The sequence below is a fragment of the Phocoena phocoena genome, chromosome 9 (assembly GCF_963924675.1).
Source record: "Phocoena phocoena chromosome 9, mPhoPho1.1, whole genome shotgun sequence".
Lineage (NCBI taxonomy): Eukaryota > Metazoa > Chordata > Mammalia > Artiodactyla > Phocoenidae > Phocoena > Phocoena phocoena.
In genome coordinates, this window is record NC_089227.1 from 38613322 (window position 1) to 38627609 (window position 14288).

Genomic DNA, 14288 nt, shown 5'->3' on the forward strand with positions numbered 1-14288 from the left:
TTCTCCAATTGAAAATCAGACAATTAAAAGATATTAAGAATCTATCAATTTTAGGTTATTATTGATCAAGGTCCATTTATTACTAAGTATTTCTTGAGCATGTTTATCAATTGATGGTTTTTGTTTTTGAATTTGCTCAGTTTGGTAACCAGACGATATTGAAAAGTATCCTTTGTGTTGTTTTGAAAATACACTTATTTCTGGTATGTAAGAGGTCTTCCCATTAGGCAGAAAAAGGGTTCACTATCCATAGGCAAACTGAGCCTTTCTCTCTGGAAATCTTCCTTGAAACCTTCCATACTAACTTTCATTGCCGTGGACAAATAATTTCTTAAATGCCAAGCATGAGAGTTTCATTTCTAGAAGTTGACTCTGAATATTATAAATAATTAAACAATAGCTTATTTTTCTTTTACCACGTAGCAGGCGTTTCAGATAGAGAATTTCAATCTAGTTGAAAGGAAATAAGTGCTCTCTTTAATAAAATACAGTGACTGAGCTCTCTCTGGTGGCAAACTGTAGTCATTGCAAGGCAAGAAAATATTTTTCAAACCTTTACTGCAAGCCCCATCATTTAATAATCTATTCTCTCTCCAAAGCCCCTGCTAAATACAGAGCTGGTGGTTTGTTCAATAAGCTGATTAACCTGATTGTATTAGATATCATTCAAATGAATTACATTTTTTTGCTACTGCAATGATAGTAAAGATAATGAATCCTAAATTTGACATTTCTAAAGTAAATGTAGAATATTGTGACACCTCAGAATTATGATTGGGTAGCCTGTTTAGTTTAACAGTAACTTTCGATAATATTTCTCTTACTAATAAAGAATTTAATGTAATATGATTATTTAATAGTAACACCTGCTTAAGTTATGAATAAACCATATTAACATCATTCTTTAAATACATATTTATTAGTTCTAAATGTTGAATATTTGCATTTCAAGATTTATTTGTTTTCCTAAGAACCTACAGAAATCTCTCTCATTCCAAAATAAATATTAATGTTTAGTGAATTTTTATTGAAGTAATGGCCAGAGAGAAAGTTTTCTCAGGTGTTATTAGGACTGTGTTTGGGATGATTTTACAAATACAAAGATTCGGGCTTCCCTGGTGGCGCAGTGGTTGAGAGTCCGCCTGCTGATGCAGGGGACATGGGTTTGTGCCCCGGTCCGGGAGGATCCCACATGCCGCGGAGCGACTAGGCCCGTGAGCCATGGCCCCTGAGCCTGTGTGTCCAGAGCCTGTGCTTCGCAACGGGAGAGGCCACAACAGTGAGAGGCCCGCGTACCGCAAAAAAACAAAACAAAACAAAGATTCCATTCCGGGTCTGAGAATAAATAAAGACACCATTACTTCTCCCCAGCATGGTCTTTGTGATGCAGTTTAATTATTTTTAGATCAACTGCAAGTATTTTGTTTTTAAGGTAGAATTCCTAAGAGGTATGTTGTAAGTTCTCAATGTGAATCTGTGTCTCAGCAGTCCTCGTCCACAGTTGCCAGGCATAATGTTAACCCACAAGTGATTCAGAAACACTTAATGAATCAAGTTGAACCTGACCTGCCACTTACCTCTCTTCAGTGTTATCAATCCCCTTTCCTCCGTTCTTTAAGTTTTCCAGCTCTTTTTCGAGCTTATACCATTCATTTCTTTAGACTTCCCGCATAGACAGACTTGTTACCACCTGGCATTACTTCTGTGATTTTCACCAGACTCTTGAAAGAAAATGCATTTCTATTTCAGAAACTCATTAAGGTTCTAGCTCTGTTCTAGTTTTCTTCTCTACTCTCCTCAAGTGTGGAGGACCTTAACCTGGTCCTTACTCATATGGAGCTTGTGTTTGTTTTCTAAATGCCAGTGCCAGGCTTTTTCCTACATCAGTTAAATCAGAATCCATTTCTTTCGCCCAGTTTCTTAGCTATGTACTAATATATTTTTCCCTTCTACGGTTGCGCATTTACAAATTCCTAACATTCATATAGTATATTATAGTTATAGATTCTAAAATTTTTTTCAATGTCTTTAAAGAAATCTAATGGTTGTTCATTTAATATATATTTCCAAAATGGTTATGACTTATTAAACATAATGTATACTAGAGGAAAGAAAAGAAGAAAATAATTAAAATTAACACAGAAGTAGATATAATCAAGCATCTAATATAGTTAACTTTTGCAGGTGAGTGATGTTTTTGAATCTCAATTTCTAAGCAGCTAAGCAGAAAGGAGTACAGACGTGTTGTCTTAGGCCAGAGGTTCTTGAACTTTATCGCCCATAAGAATCACCTGCAGGGCTTATGAACACACAGCTTGCTCCGCCCCAACTTGAGTATATGTGATTCAGCAAGCCTGGAATAGGACTTCAGAGTTTTCATTTCAGGTCATGCTGATGTTGCAGGGACCACATTTTGAGAAGCATTGGTTTATGCAGTTCCTTCAGTCCAATGAAAACACACACACACACACACACACACATAATTCATCTGAAACTACAATTGTTCTTGGAATTGTTGGTGGCATTATTTGATACGTTCTTTTACCTGGGTTATTAGATAAATTAATGACATGTTTTAAATATTTTTCCCCCAAAAACAATGTTTTATAAATCTATTCAGTGCTTACTGCCACTTCTAATCTCCCCCACCTCTCTCTTCTGCCAGGCATTTACAAAAAAGCATTTTTTTTTTTCATTGAAAGGAAACTAACAAACAAACGCTTTGAACTTTCCACTGATTATATGCCATTTCTTCAACTTGCTTTCCTTCACTCAATCTTTGACTCGATCCTAATGCCTCCCTGTGGTCTTTGCCAGTTCTGAGGCCCCGTCAAGTAGAAGGTATTTATTTACCTGTTCCCACGAACCCTTGGAAAGTATGTGTGCATGCATGTGTGTGTGTCCTGAAGTTGTGGAGGAATTCTATTTTTGTCTTGGTGGAAGTTACCAACCATCAAGGTGCATAGATAAGAACATTGTACCAGGTCTGGTTTGCCCTCTTCACCTTAAGCCCACTACAGTACTTTATGGAGAGCCATTCAATACATCCCTCTTTGAGTCTCCTTAGATTCCGCAAATACTGTGACCTCAACTCCATTTTATTTCAGTCACCCACTTTTGTTGCAATACCCCAAGTCTTTTAATTCCCAAAGACTGCTCTTATTCTATAAATTTAAATTCTAGCATTTTACTTTGACCACAGCCTAAGCTCACGTAACTTTTTACTTTTCTGCTTTGAGTTTAAATATAGCATAGCAAGTACTCAAGAGCTTGGACCCTTCACTTCACTAACTGAATGAATCTTAGCTTTGACCCTTACTATCTGAGTGACCCAGGCACATTGTTAAAACCTCTCAGGCCTCAGCTTCCCCAGCTGTAAAATTGGGATCATAATAATGTCTATCTTGTATGTTTGCTATGAGAATTAAATGAACCAATATTTGCTCACATAAATTCCTTCACATTTATGTGAATGTTAAATGAAATAAAAGTAAGTTAATGGGCTTCCCTGGTGGCGCAGTGGTTGAGAGTCCGCCTGCCGATGCAGGGGACACGGGTTCGTGCCCTGGTCCGTGAAGATCCCGCATGCCGCAGAGCGGCTGGGCCCGTGAGCCATGGCCGCTGAGCCTGCGCGTCCGGAGCCTGTGCTCCACAACGGGAGAGGCCACAACAGTGAGAGGCCCGCATACAGCAAGAAAAAAAAAAAAAAAAGTAAGTTAAGAATTCTTGCTCCTTGACCGCTTCACTTCCTCCTGAACTTGCTTGCTGCTTTTGGGCCTCCCACCCCTTCAAATGTAGACTGACCCTGTAATTCGTGAGGTCAGTCATTCCTTCTCATTTAGTTTTGAACATCCAATTTATTTGCTCATATACTGAGCTGCCAGAGATTTTGTGAAATGATAATATAATTCTGTGGATTAGAACTCTTCTCAAAACCTCAGCTGGCCTTCAGTGCCTTCAGTGTTTCTCTGGTCATTGACTTCTCCTAGTTAAAAGTTCATTCAGATGCTTTGTTACTTCAAACACCTACCTAATTAATCATCATCTCACTCATTAGCTGTAAATTCTTATAACTTTCTCTCATGTTGCCTAAAACTTGTCAACTTCTATACCTGTTCTTTCCTCTTCTTCTGACTCAGGAAGAATGGGTCCCTTTTGTAGTTCCCTATTGAATAATACATCAAAGTAAGTCCTTAACTTAGCATCCATAAACTAATCTGGCTCCACAATTTGACCCCAACCTACTTGCATTTGGCTGTGACCTGCACAAAAAAGTCCCAGTCATATGAATCTACTTTTTAATTATCAGACAAACTCTGAACTTTTCCACCTTCATGCCTTTGCTTATAATGTGCATTTGCTAGGGGTGTATATCTTTCCCAGTGTGTATCAGATCCAGTCCAGTCTACACTTGAAGCCTAGCTCACATCATGAGTCCTCTTGCCATCTCTAATCAGATTATTTTACTCTCCTTCCTTGTACCATTGCACTGTGTGTAACTTCCCACTCTAGCACCTACCACTTATATATGTGTGTTTTTCAAAAGATAGATGCTCAGTAAATGCTAGTTAAATGGAACTGTATTGAAGTCTATGGGTGCTTGACAAGAGGAAGATAATGTGAATTATTGAAGGCATCAAATAGTACTAAATTTATACTTTTATTTAAAAGTATAAATGTGGCATTCACATTGGGATTAATGTTTATCAAATTATTAATGACTTAGCTAGAATAACTTTAAGTTAGCTTACAGTTACTGAAAATATATCACTAAAAAGAAATCAATAGGAAAATGTCTAGAAACATACACAATTGACATGCAGATAATGAGGACTACTCTGTATGTTAAAGTTACGGCTCTGTCTAGTATTAATCTTAGAACCACTGAAATTTAATATTGAAAAGTCCTCAGATATCATCTAGTTAACCTTCCTATATTGTCAATGAAAAATTTAAAGCCCAGAGAGATTGGTTATTAATTATACCACCAGTTTAGCTATCTGTGACTAAAATGTATGATTTCTGACCTGCTGTGTAGGTGCCCTTTTTATTTTGAAAAGCTGCCTTTCCTTGTTTAGATTATTGTTTCTTTTTTTTTTTCGGTACGCGGGCCTCTCACTGTTGCCTCTCCCGTTGCGGAGCACAGGCTCCGGACGTGCAGGCTCAGCGGCCATGGCTCACGGACCCAGCCGCTCCGCGGCATGTGGAATCCTCCCGGACCGGCGCACGAACCCATGTCCCCTGCATCGGCAGGTGGACTCTCAACCGCTGCGCCACCAGGGAAACCCTATTGTTTCCTTTTGTGGAGAAAAGAAGAAAGTATAACACCATTATATTAGATGTAAAAAACTCCAAACAAATGATTTTCACCTCCGCCCTTGTGGTTTATTAGATAGGTCTTGAAATACATAAAACAGTAAAAAATTGTGAGTTAAACAAATTCTGGCTTAAATGCTTTTTAAAATATATACTTTATAATCTTTAAAAACAATTTCCATAATAATATTTTCATATCAGTAACATATTATACAAAGTACAAAAACATATTCTATGGGAAAATAGATTAAAAACTTGCACATCTTTTGGAAAAGAAACAAATTCTAGATATAAAGAATTACCCTCATATTGTGTAATGTGCCTTTCCTTTGAGCTTTTAACCAAATTCATGTGTGGGCACATAATTGTTTCTATATAAAGTGTAATTGCATGAGCATAAAAATAGAAAAAATGTGGGTTAAACTGGTTTGTAACTTTTTAAGAGGTACCCACCTTTGGAAGCTATCATGTTGACAGAATAATTTTAATATTGGGCTTAAATTATTTTTGCACCTAAAAATCTATATCCTTATATGTTGGTTTTAAAAATAAAACCTCTTTGTTCAATGATTCACTTGACCTTGGAGACTAACTTTACTTTTAAATTCTAAGGAAAAAATAGTCTTATTATAATGTTTGAGGATCACTATAAATTTTATCAGTATTATTCAGATATGCTTTTAAAAGGGAAAGGTTCTATAGGCTTACCAAGCCAAACAATTTTTATTTTCTGTGGTGTTAATAACTGCCTTTTTTTTCTCTTTATTTGATTAGTTTCTTTATTCCTATATAACTAACTAATTCCTAAATCCTCCACCATAAATTCTGGTTTGGAAACTTGTGCTCTCCATCTATTCCTTCATCTTTTCATTGTTAGTTACCTTCTCCTTTATTTTACTTGTTCAGTCTTTCTGAAATCACTATTTTTAGATGTTCAAACTCCATAACAGAACTTTGACTTATTATATTTTTTAATTTTCCTGTTTTCCAACTTCTTTTCTTTTATGTCTTTCATTTGACATCTGGTACATCTTCTACACCTAGGATGACTTTTTTTTTTTTTTCGTACTCTTTCTAGCATAATTTTCACTTAACAGAGAATCCTTTTTGTTGTCGGCACCATCCTTATTTGCTATTTTTCTTATTTTATCGATTGAGTCTTCCTCTTATTTATAAGGTTCCCCTCTCCCTGCTTTGCTGGTTTCTTCCAAATTACTTCGTTTTGAAACAACTACTTGGTGGTTGTGGGTAGGTGGGTGGGTAGATGAGGTTTAAGTCTGACTCATTAGAGATGAGCAAGGGGACTTAACATTTCTCAATGTTCAGTATATCCATTTTCACATGATTACACTCTTTGGTATTGGACCCCTACCATCAGAATGCCTGAGTACCCTGAACTCAGAGTCCCTGTGGCTTGACTGCTAAAAAGCTCAAAGATCCAGTCTGCTTTAAGGTAGAGGGCTGGCATACCCTCAGGTGCAAGCTGTGAGGGGTAGTGTTTAAAGGTCTAATTTCTTTTCATGAAGATTATGTTTCCTTTTCTGTGTGAATCTGTGCCTCCTCTTTACCACCAGCTTACGTCTATATTTCTCAGGTTTCTACATCAGACACCATGTGTTTTCCAGCTTCTAAAATTTTATTTTTCTTGTCTCCTCTCACGTTTTCTTTGTACTTGTGGGTTTATGCCTGTTTCATCCCTTACTGTTACTGTAGTGGACCTTCAATAGAAAGGCAATGTAAATATGTGTGTTCAATATTTCTTGTTTTGCATGACCCCACTACAATTTTAAATTAGGAAAGTAGACTTACCTCTGAAAATTAAAGTTCTAGAATTCCTCTCTCGCATCGGAATCAAAGGAAAGTTTTATCATTGATTTATAATTGGTGATATTTAGACTACAAGATACTTAGTGCTCAATATATGTATACTGTTTTTATTATTGCTATAATTATTAACTAGAACTTAAAGTTCTCCAACTTTGTTCCTTGGTGAATTAGACAGGATTTATAGACAGCCATTAACTCCTGTTAATGTGTGTAGAAATTAATATAAAAATATACTAGGGCTTCTACTTCATACAACAGTAAAGTGTTCTCAGACCAACTTTTCTGCTAGAAACAACTAGAACATTTAAACTCAATATTCTTTTTTAAAAAATCTGTTTGTAAATTTTAGGAAATTATTAAGGCAAGTTGGATTTGTGGGTTAAATTTCTGGGAGCGGGGAGCCAGGCTTTTGCCAGTATTTTTAAACTGTAAATTCTTAGGCACCTTAGAGGCTGAGAAGGTAAGCAGCTTTGGTAGACTGGTCTTGGGGAAAAAACTTGAATTCTGGAGTCTTTTTAGAAGGCATATGATGGTCTCTAATTGTGGTTTAAATTTCCATTTTCTTTACGATTGATGTTGTTGAGTACTTTGTTATGACTGACTACTCACCTCTCTTCCATTTTTGAAGCATCTGTTCGACTTTTTGCCTCTTTACTAATTGGGTTGTTTGCTATTTTATTACTGAGCTAGGGTTTGCTCATATATTGTAGAAACAAGTCCTTTGTTAGATATATGTGTTCTGAAAATTTTTTTTCAAATCTGCAGCTGGCTTATTTATTTTCTTAATAGTCTTCTATTTTTCTTTTTGATGAGCAGAAGTTCCAATTTTGATGAAGTTTAATTTACCTATTTTTTAAAAATCTTTGATGGTTCATATTGGCTTATGTTGAGGTTATGAAGATATTGTCCTGTATTTTCTTTTAGAAGGTTTATAGTGCTGCTTTAATGTTAAAGTCTAGTTTCAAAAAATTTTAGTTTTAAAGTTAAAATTCAGTTAGACCTAATGTTCATGTTTGGTGTGAAGTAAGGGTCAAGGTACTTTTTTTTATATGAATATCCATCCAGCTGTTCCATCATCATTTTTTGAAAAGACTTTTCTTATCTCATTGAATTGCTTTTGTCCCTGTTGACCATAAGTGTGTGGAATTGCTTTTGTCCCTGTTGACCATAAGTGTGTGGATCTCTACCTTTATTCCTATTTCCCATTGTTCTGTTGTGTAGCCCTTAGTCAGCATGTCACTATCTTGATTCACTTGATCTTTAGCAACTCTTGAAGTCAGGTCATGTAAATCCTTCTCATTTGTTCTCCCTTTTCAGGGTTGTTTGGGGTATTGTAAGTCTTTTTTATTTTTATGTAAGTTTTAGAATCAGCCATGTTAATATTTAAAACAAAGCTACTGGTATTTTTATTGAGATTGTATCTGTTATATAGAACAATCTGTGGAGAATTTACATTTTAATGATATTGAATCTTCCAATTCATGAACATAATACATCTTTTCACTTATATAGGTTTTCTATAATTTTTCTTGGTGAAGTTTTATATTTTTTGCACAGAGGTCTTGTCCAACTCTTGATAAATTTATCTTATATATTTAGGTTTTTGGATGTTATTGTAAATGATATGTTTTATGTTTCATTTTCTAACTGTTCTTCACTAGTACGTAAAACTGCAACTGACTTTTTAATCTGACCACATCACTAAATACATATACTTATGTATATTTATATATAAACATATATGTCTTAGTATTTATACGTTATATAATTTCTAATATAAAACATATAACCTATATGTTATATAAGATCTAATTATATAGTTATATAAGTTCTAGTATAAGATATAATACATATCATATATGTTCTAATAATAAGATATAGGTAACATATCAGTTACATAAGTTCTAATACGTATATACATAATGTAAATTCTTATATAAAATATGTATATATATACGTCCCAATTCTTTTTGATGATTCAATAGAATTTTCTAATTGTACAAACATATCATTTGTAAGTAAAGATAGTTACATGTGACAACCCATCACTGCTTCTTTGTGGACAGACAGAGCACCTTTCAGTGCTACCATCCCTGTCACACACCCCTTTCTTCAATTACTGCTGTTGCTGCTGCCTCTCATCAGCATGGATTCTGTGAAGCCCCTTTTTTCTTGGGTCACTAGCATCTGATTAATCATCTGGGCTTGTGTTTCTGATTGGTAGAGGCTGGGTCATGTGCAAACCCTATTTTCAAGTCAGGCTAGTAAAGGAAGGTATCTGGCCTTTCATCTGTTATTGTGCTTTATAAAGTCTGGCTTTCAGAATTTAGGAAGATGTTTCAGATGCTGCCCAAAATGAATGACAGGTACCACACACCCACCCCACCTGGGTGTACGTCTTTGAGCTCATGTTTCCAACAAGATTTACCAGTAGACATAGGTAAATGTCCATATACCTGAGCTGTATGAAATGGTTTAGCAGTCATTTACTCCAATAAGGATTAACAGAGTCACAAGCATCCCTCATTCTAAAATATAGTTAGGTTTTGGAAGTCCTTGCCTTGTTCCTGGTACTTAACCCCTTCTCTGAATGGTGTATGAATTTTTGCCACTTAAAAAGGTATTTTTACCATTTTATGCTACACTAGAAAATCTTGAAATGCTTAGTATCCATGTTGTGGTAAGTTTTTTTGTTTGTTTCTTTCGTTCTTTCTGAATTTTATTCTCATTTAATATATAACAGAGAACAGTTATCATGGTTTGCAAATCAAGATATTTACATTCTTTAGCAAACCTAACATTCTATCCTTTAATTCAATAGGTATACATTTCCCCTTATGTTTCAACATCTTTAAAGTCTGTTTCCATTTTACAGTGAATAGAACACGTTAGCTAGATTGGCAGCATTTTTTTCCTTTTAGTGATGTGCAGACTAGTTTTGCATCTTATAAATATCTTAGAATTTTTGAAATATAATACTTATTTTTAAATATAAAAATAACAATGAGTTACAGATTAAGGTCATTGCATAATTATGTCTCCTAGTTGTCAATGTCTTTGGTTAATATTATAGACCTCAGACATCAAGACTCTCCAGGAAATTATACAAACCCAACACAAACCCTCATTTCCACTCCTCTATTTTTACAGCTGTGTCATTCTTCTCTGTTTATCTCAAAACGGCACCTGCAGCCTCTTCTGTAGTCTCCTGGTGGTGTGTGAATTATACAAGGGAATCCTCAGGCCAGGCATGGACCTCTGCCATCCTGCTTTCCTGAGCTCCCTAGCACAGAGCCAATAGTGTCTTTTTCCTCATTTGATTAGTTCAAAGAGTGGTTACCCTATGAAACTACATCTCCGATTTAAACAAATACACCATTATACCCATGATAATAATGCCATTTATGTCTTTGCATCCCCTATCAGGAAAATTCCCTTATTTTGCACTAATTTTTCCTTTCCCATACTGCTTAAGGATTAATCAAAACAATGGCTTATATTTGTGTAGTGACCTACAGCTTTTGATCCACCTTTGTGTGTATCATCTCACTTTCACAACAAATGTGTCTTTTTTTTTAAAATTTTCATTGGAGTATAGTTGATTTACAATGTTGTGTTAGTTTCAGGTGTACAGCAAAGTGAATCAGTTATACATATACATACATATATCCAGCTGACTTACAGCATTATGTAAGTTTCAGATGTGCAACATAGTGATTCACAGTTTTTAAAGATTATACGCCATTTATAATTATTATAAAATATTGGCTATATTTCTTGCCTTGTACAGTATATCCTTATAGCTTATTTTATGCATAGTCGTTTATACCTCTTAACCCCTATCCCTAACAAATGTGTGTCTTATGACAGAGTGATTATCCTTATTTTATAGATAGGAAAACAGCATTTGACTAAGCTCACATAACAGTGAATGGTAGATTCAAAATTATAATTGATTTCCAGACCTCTGAATTAGTTATTTCTTCTTATCCACCCTGTCCTTTCATATTCAGACTCTGAATGTCTGAATTCCTTCTCTTCTGTTATTTTGAATTTCCATTTAATGATCTTGTAATACAAAATTGAACAGACAATAGCACTTTTTAGTGTTTTCTAGCTATATAACAAAAATTGGTAGAATTTATATCTGATATCCAGTATTTTTATGAATGATTAATTCATCTTTAAGCTTGAGAAATGTTCCCAAAATCAATTGCTTTGAGGAGGGGAGGGATTTAGTAGTATTTGTTTTTGACAGAAAATAAATTTTAAAGAATATGTCTTATTCTAGCATTGATCTTACTCACCTATAATCTTTTTTTCAACACCTCTTTTATTTCTAGTTATGTTTCGCCTCTATGACACGGATGGAAATGGCTTCCTGGACAGCTCGGTAATTTTTTTCTTCAAATTTTCTGTGAAAATTTCAAAGTAGTTTGTTCTGAAAAATGCAATGAATAAATTTATAGCTATTACCACAGAAGATACAATATAATTTCCATGCACTCACACAGCATTTTTATCATCTGACTTTTTGAAAGCAAGTGATCTGAGGAAACTGTTAGGATTACAGTTTCTATTGAATAATTTGACTACAAAAAAGTGACTTTTTTATGTACAGAAAGATAAAAAAGACTTCAACCCTGTCTGAATAAAATATAAGAGAAAGATGAGACCATTGATGTAAAAAGAAAAAAAATGTGTGTGTGTGTGTGTGTATATATATATATATACATATATATATATACACATATATAGGAAAGTATCAAGAATACAGGTAGAATTTAAAGGAATTATGAAGTTGATTCAATCATTTTATTATTTTCCCACTTTTTAAGTACTGTTACTCACATACGTTGATGAAATGGGTAATTATATTTAAAACTGCTTTGGCAAACTTCCCTTCTCATCCGATTTTAAATCCAACTTGCACTCTATCTATAATTTTACTCATAAAAATCAATAGAAGAAAAATAGCATCTCACAGAAAGTAATAATTAAATGTTTATTTTATTTGTAGTATATGCAAATCATTGACAGTTTTCAGAGGAGAAGTTAGACTCTTAGTTCTCAAATCAGGGCCTCCTGAGTATATCCATCTCAGTTTCCACCAATGATGTATTTTCTATTTAACATTTTGTATATTATATCATGTCCTGTTTTATGAAGGTAATATAAGAATATTAACAAAAGAGTAAGTGTCACATTATGGAAATTTTGAAGTACATAGGTACATGTAAAAACAAATGTTTTGATATATTTAATATTGATTAAAATAAACATTATTTCTGATAATGAGTTTCTCTCATCATCTGATATGTCTCTCTATGGCAGAACTCAAAGACTATTACAAGCAAAGCAGTGAAGTTAGAGACATATTTATGTAACACTGAGTAGGATAATGGTGCATTCGTTTCTCCAGAGAGAGATAAAAATATATAATTCCTACTCTAGGAAATGACCACCAATCTGAATTGTTGCTGTGATTGTGGGATTTCTTATGTTAGGGTCTTTCTAATTTTTCAAATGCTGTTATTTTTAAGTGCCTAGTAGTGTTCAGTTTTCCACTTAGGAATATTAAACAACATGATACATTTGCTCATTTTCTGGTAGCATTTCATGGCTAGAAGTTTAGATTTCTTCTACATATGTCAATATGCTTATTGTAACATTTCTGACTACACTAATGCAAATTATATTTTTAATGCAGATTTGTTTTCTTTTTCTTTTTAATTAAATTAAAACAATGTTTCTTTACTAGGCTCTTAGCCATGGGTTGGCAGCTGATTAGAAAATTTAGTCAAATGCTTTTCTTGGTCTCTGGCCATTTTTTGGTTAACATATAGTAGATTACTAGCAATATTTATAACTATATTCCCAATATTAAACAATGAGCTGAGGATAAATAAGTTTGTTTATGATTAAATTAGTCTTTTTTAAAATAAAGGTCTGGATTTAATTTCTATGATTTTCTCCATATAACTTACTGCCCCAGGATGTTTCCTTCACTGTCAGGTAGGAAGCACACCTTCTGATATCATTTGTCTTTGAAATTTAAAGGCTATGTTCATATACTGGAGATACAACAGAAGAAAATTAATACTTTGAGAAATGACCAGTATGTCTAATAATGCTAGTTAATGTTTATTGATCACTTGTGCCAGATAAGATAAATGTATTTCATGTAACAGCATATTTAATCTTGGTAGCAACTCTATGAACTAGGTACTATTACAATACCCATTTTACTGTTGAGGAAACTTAGAGAGGTTAAATGACTTATCTAGTACCACATGTGTACACAATAGTCCACCAAAAATAGCTTCTGTTCCTCCAAACATATCCAGAGACTTTAACAGTTCCAAACCATTAAGGCATATATAAGCAAAGATAAAGTAACTGGAAGATTAGTTACACACACACACACACACACACACACACACACACACACACTTCTAGCCTCTAATTGCAAGGGATTAGTGTTTAAAATTTTTTCTCATCTGTAATAAACACATTTATATTTGCATTGTTTCTGTGATGACCTGTGTTATATAACATTTTCATGATTTCATATATATATATATATATATATATTTTTTTTTTTTTTTTTTTTTTTTTGCGGTACGCGGGCCTCTCACTGTTGAGAGGCTCAGCGCCATGGCTCTCACTGTTGAGAGGCTCAGCGGCCATGGCTCACGGGCCCAGCCGCCCCACGGCATGTGGGATCTTCCCGGACCGGGGCACGAACCCGTGTCCCCTGCATCGGCAGGCGGACTCTCAACCACTGCGCCACCAGGGAAGCCCCCATATATATTTTTTTGGAGAGAGAGAGTGTAGCTTTCATCAGCTTCTCAGAGGGATCCATGAATCCCCCCCCAAAAAAAACCCTCTTTTACTATATTTTCTTCTTCATTTTATGCATATTAAGCACGTACATTAGATCAGAGGTTTTAGAAGAATAAATTTTATTAATATACTTTCAAGCCTTATTCTTTATACTTCTTATATTTTAAATTATCATACTATGAAATACCGCTTTTAATTGTCATGGACAGACTACCCTTAAAATTATTAGCATTCACAAAGTATGTTTAATCTTTTCTGAAGATACAGAAAAATTAAAACATTAAATAAATCGGTATGAA

General features: G+C 34.4%; 1 protein-coding gene across 6 annotated transcripts in view; it reads left to right on the forward strand.

Annotated features, from left to right (window-relative positions):
• DGKB (diacylglycerol kinase beta) overlaps window positions 1-14288 on the forward strand; it is a 645730-nt gene that overhangs the window by 124566 nt on the left and 506876 nt on the right. For all 6 annotated transcript variants that reach the window (XM_065884106.1, XM_065884107.1, XM_065884111.1 and 3 more), the window contains one exon: window positions 11487-11536. In XM_065884106.1, the coding sequence (XP_065740178.1) occupies window positions 11487-11536 (50 nt within the window). The remainder of the gene's footprint in view (window positions 1-11486; window positions 11537-14288) is intronic.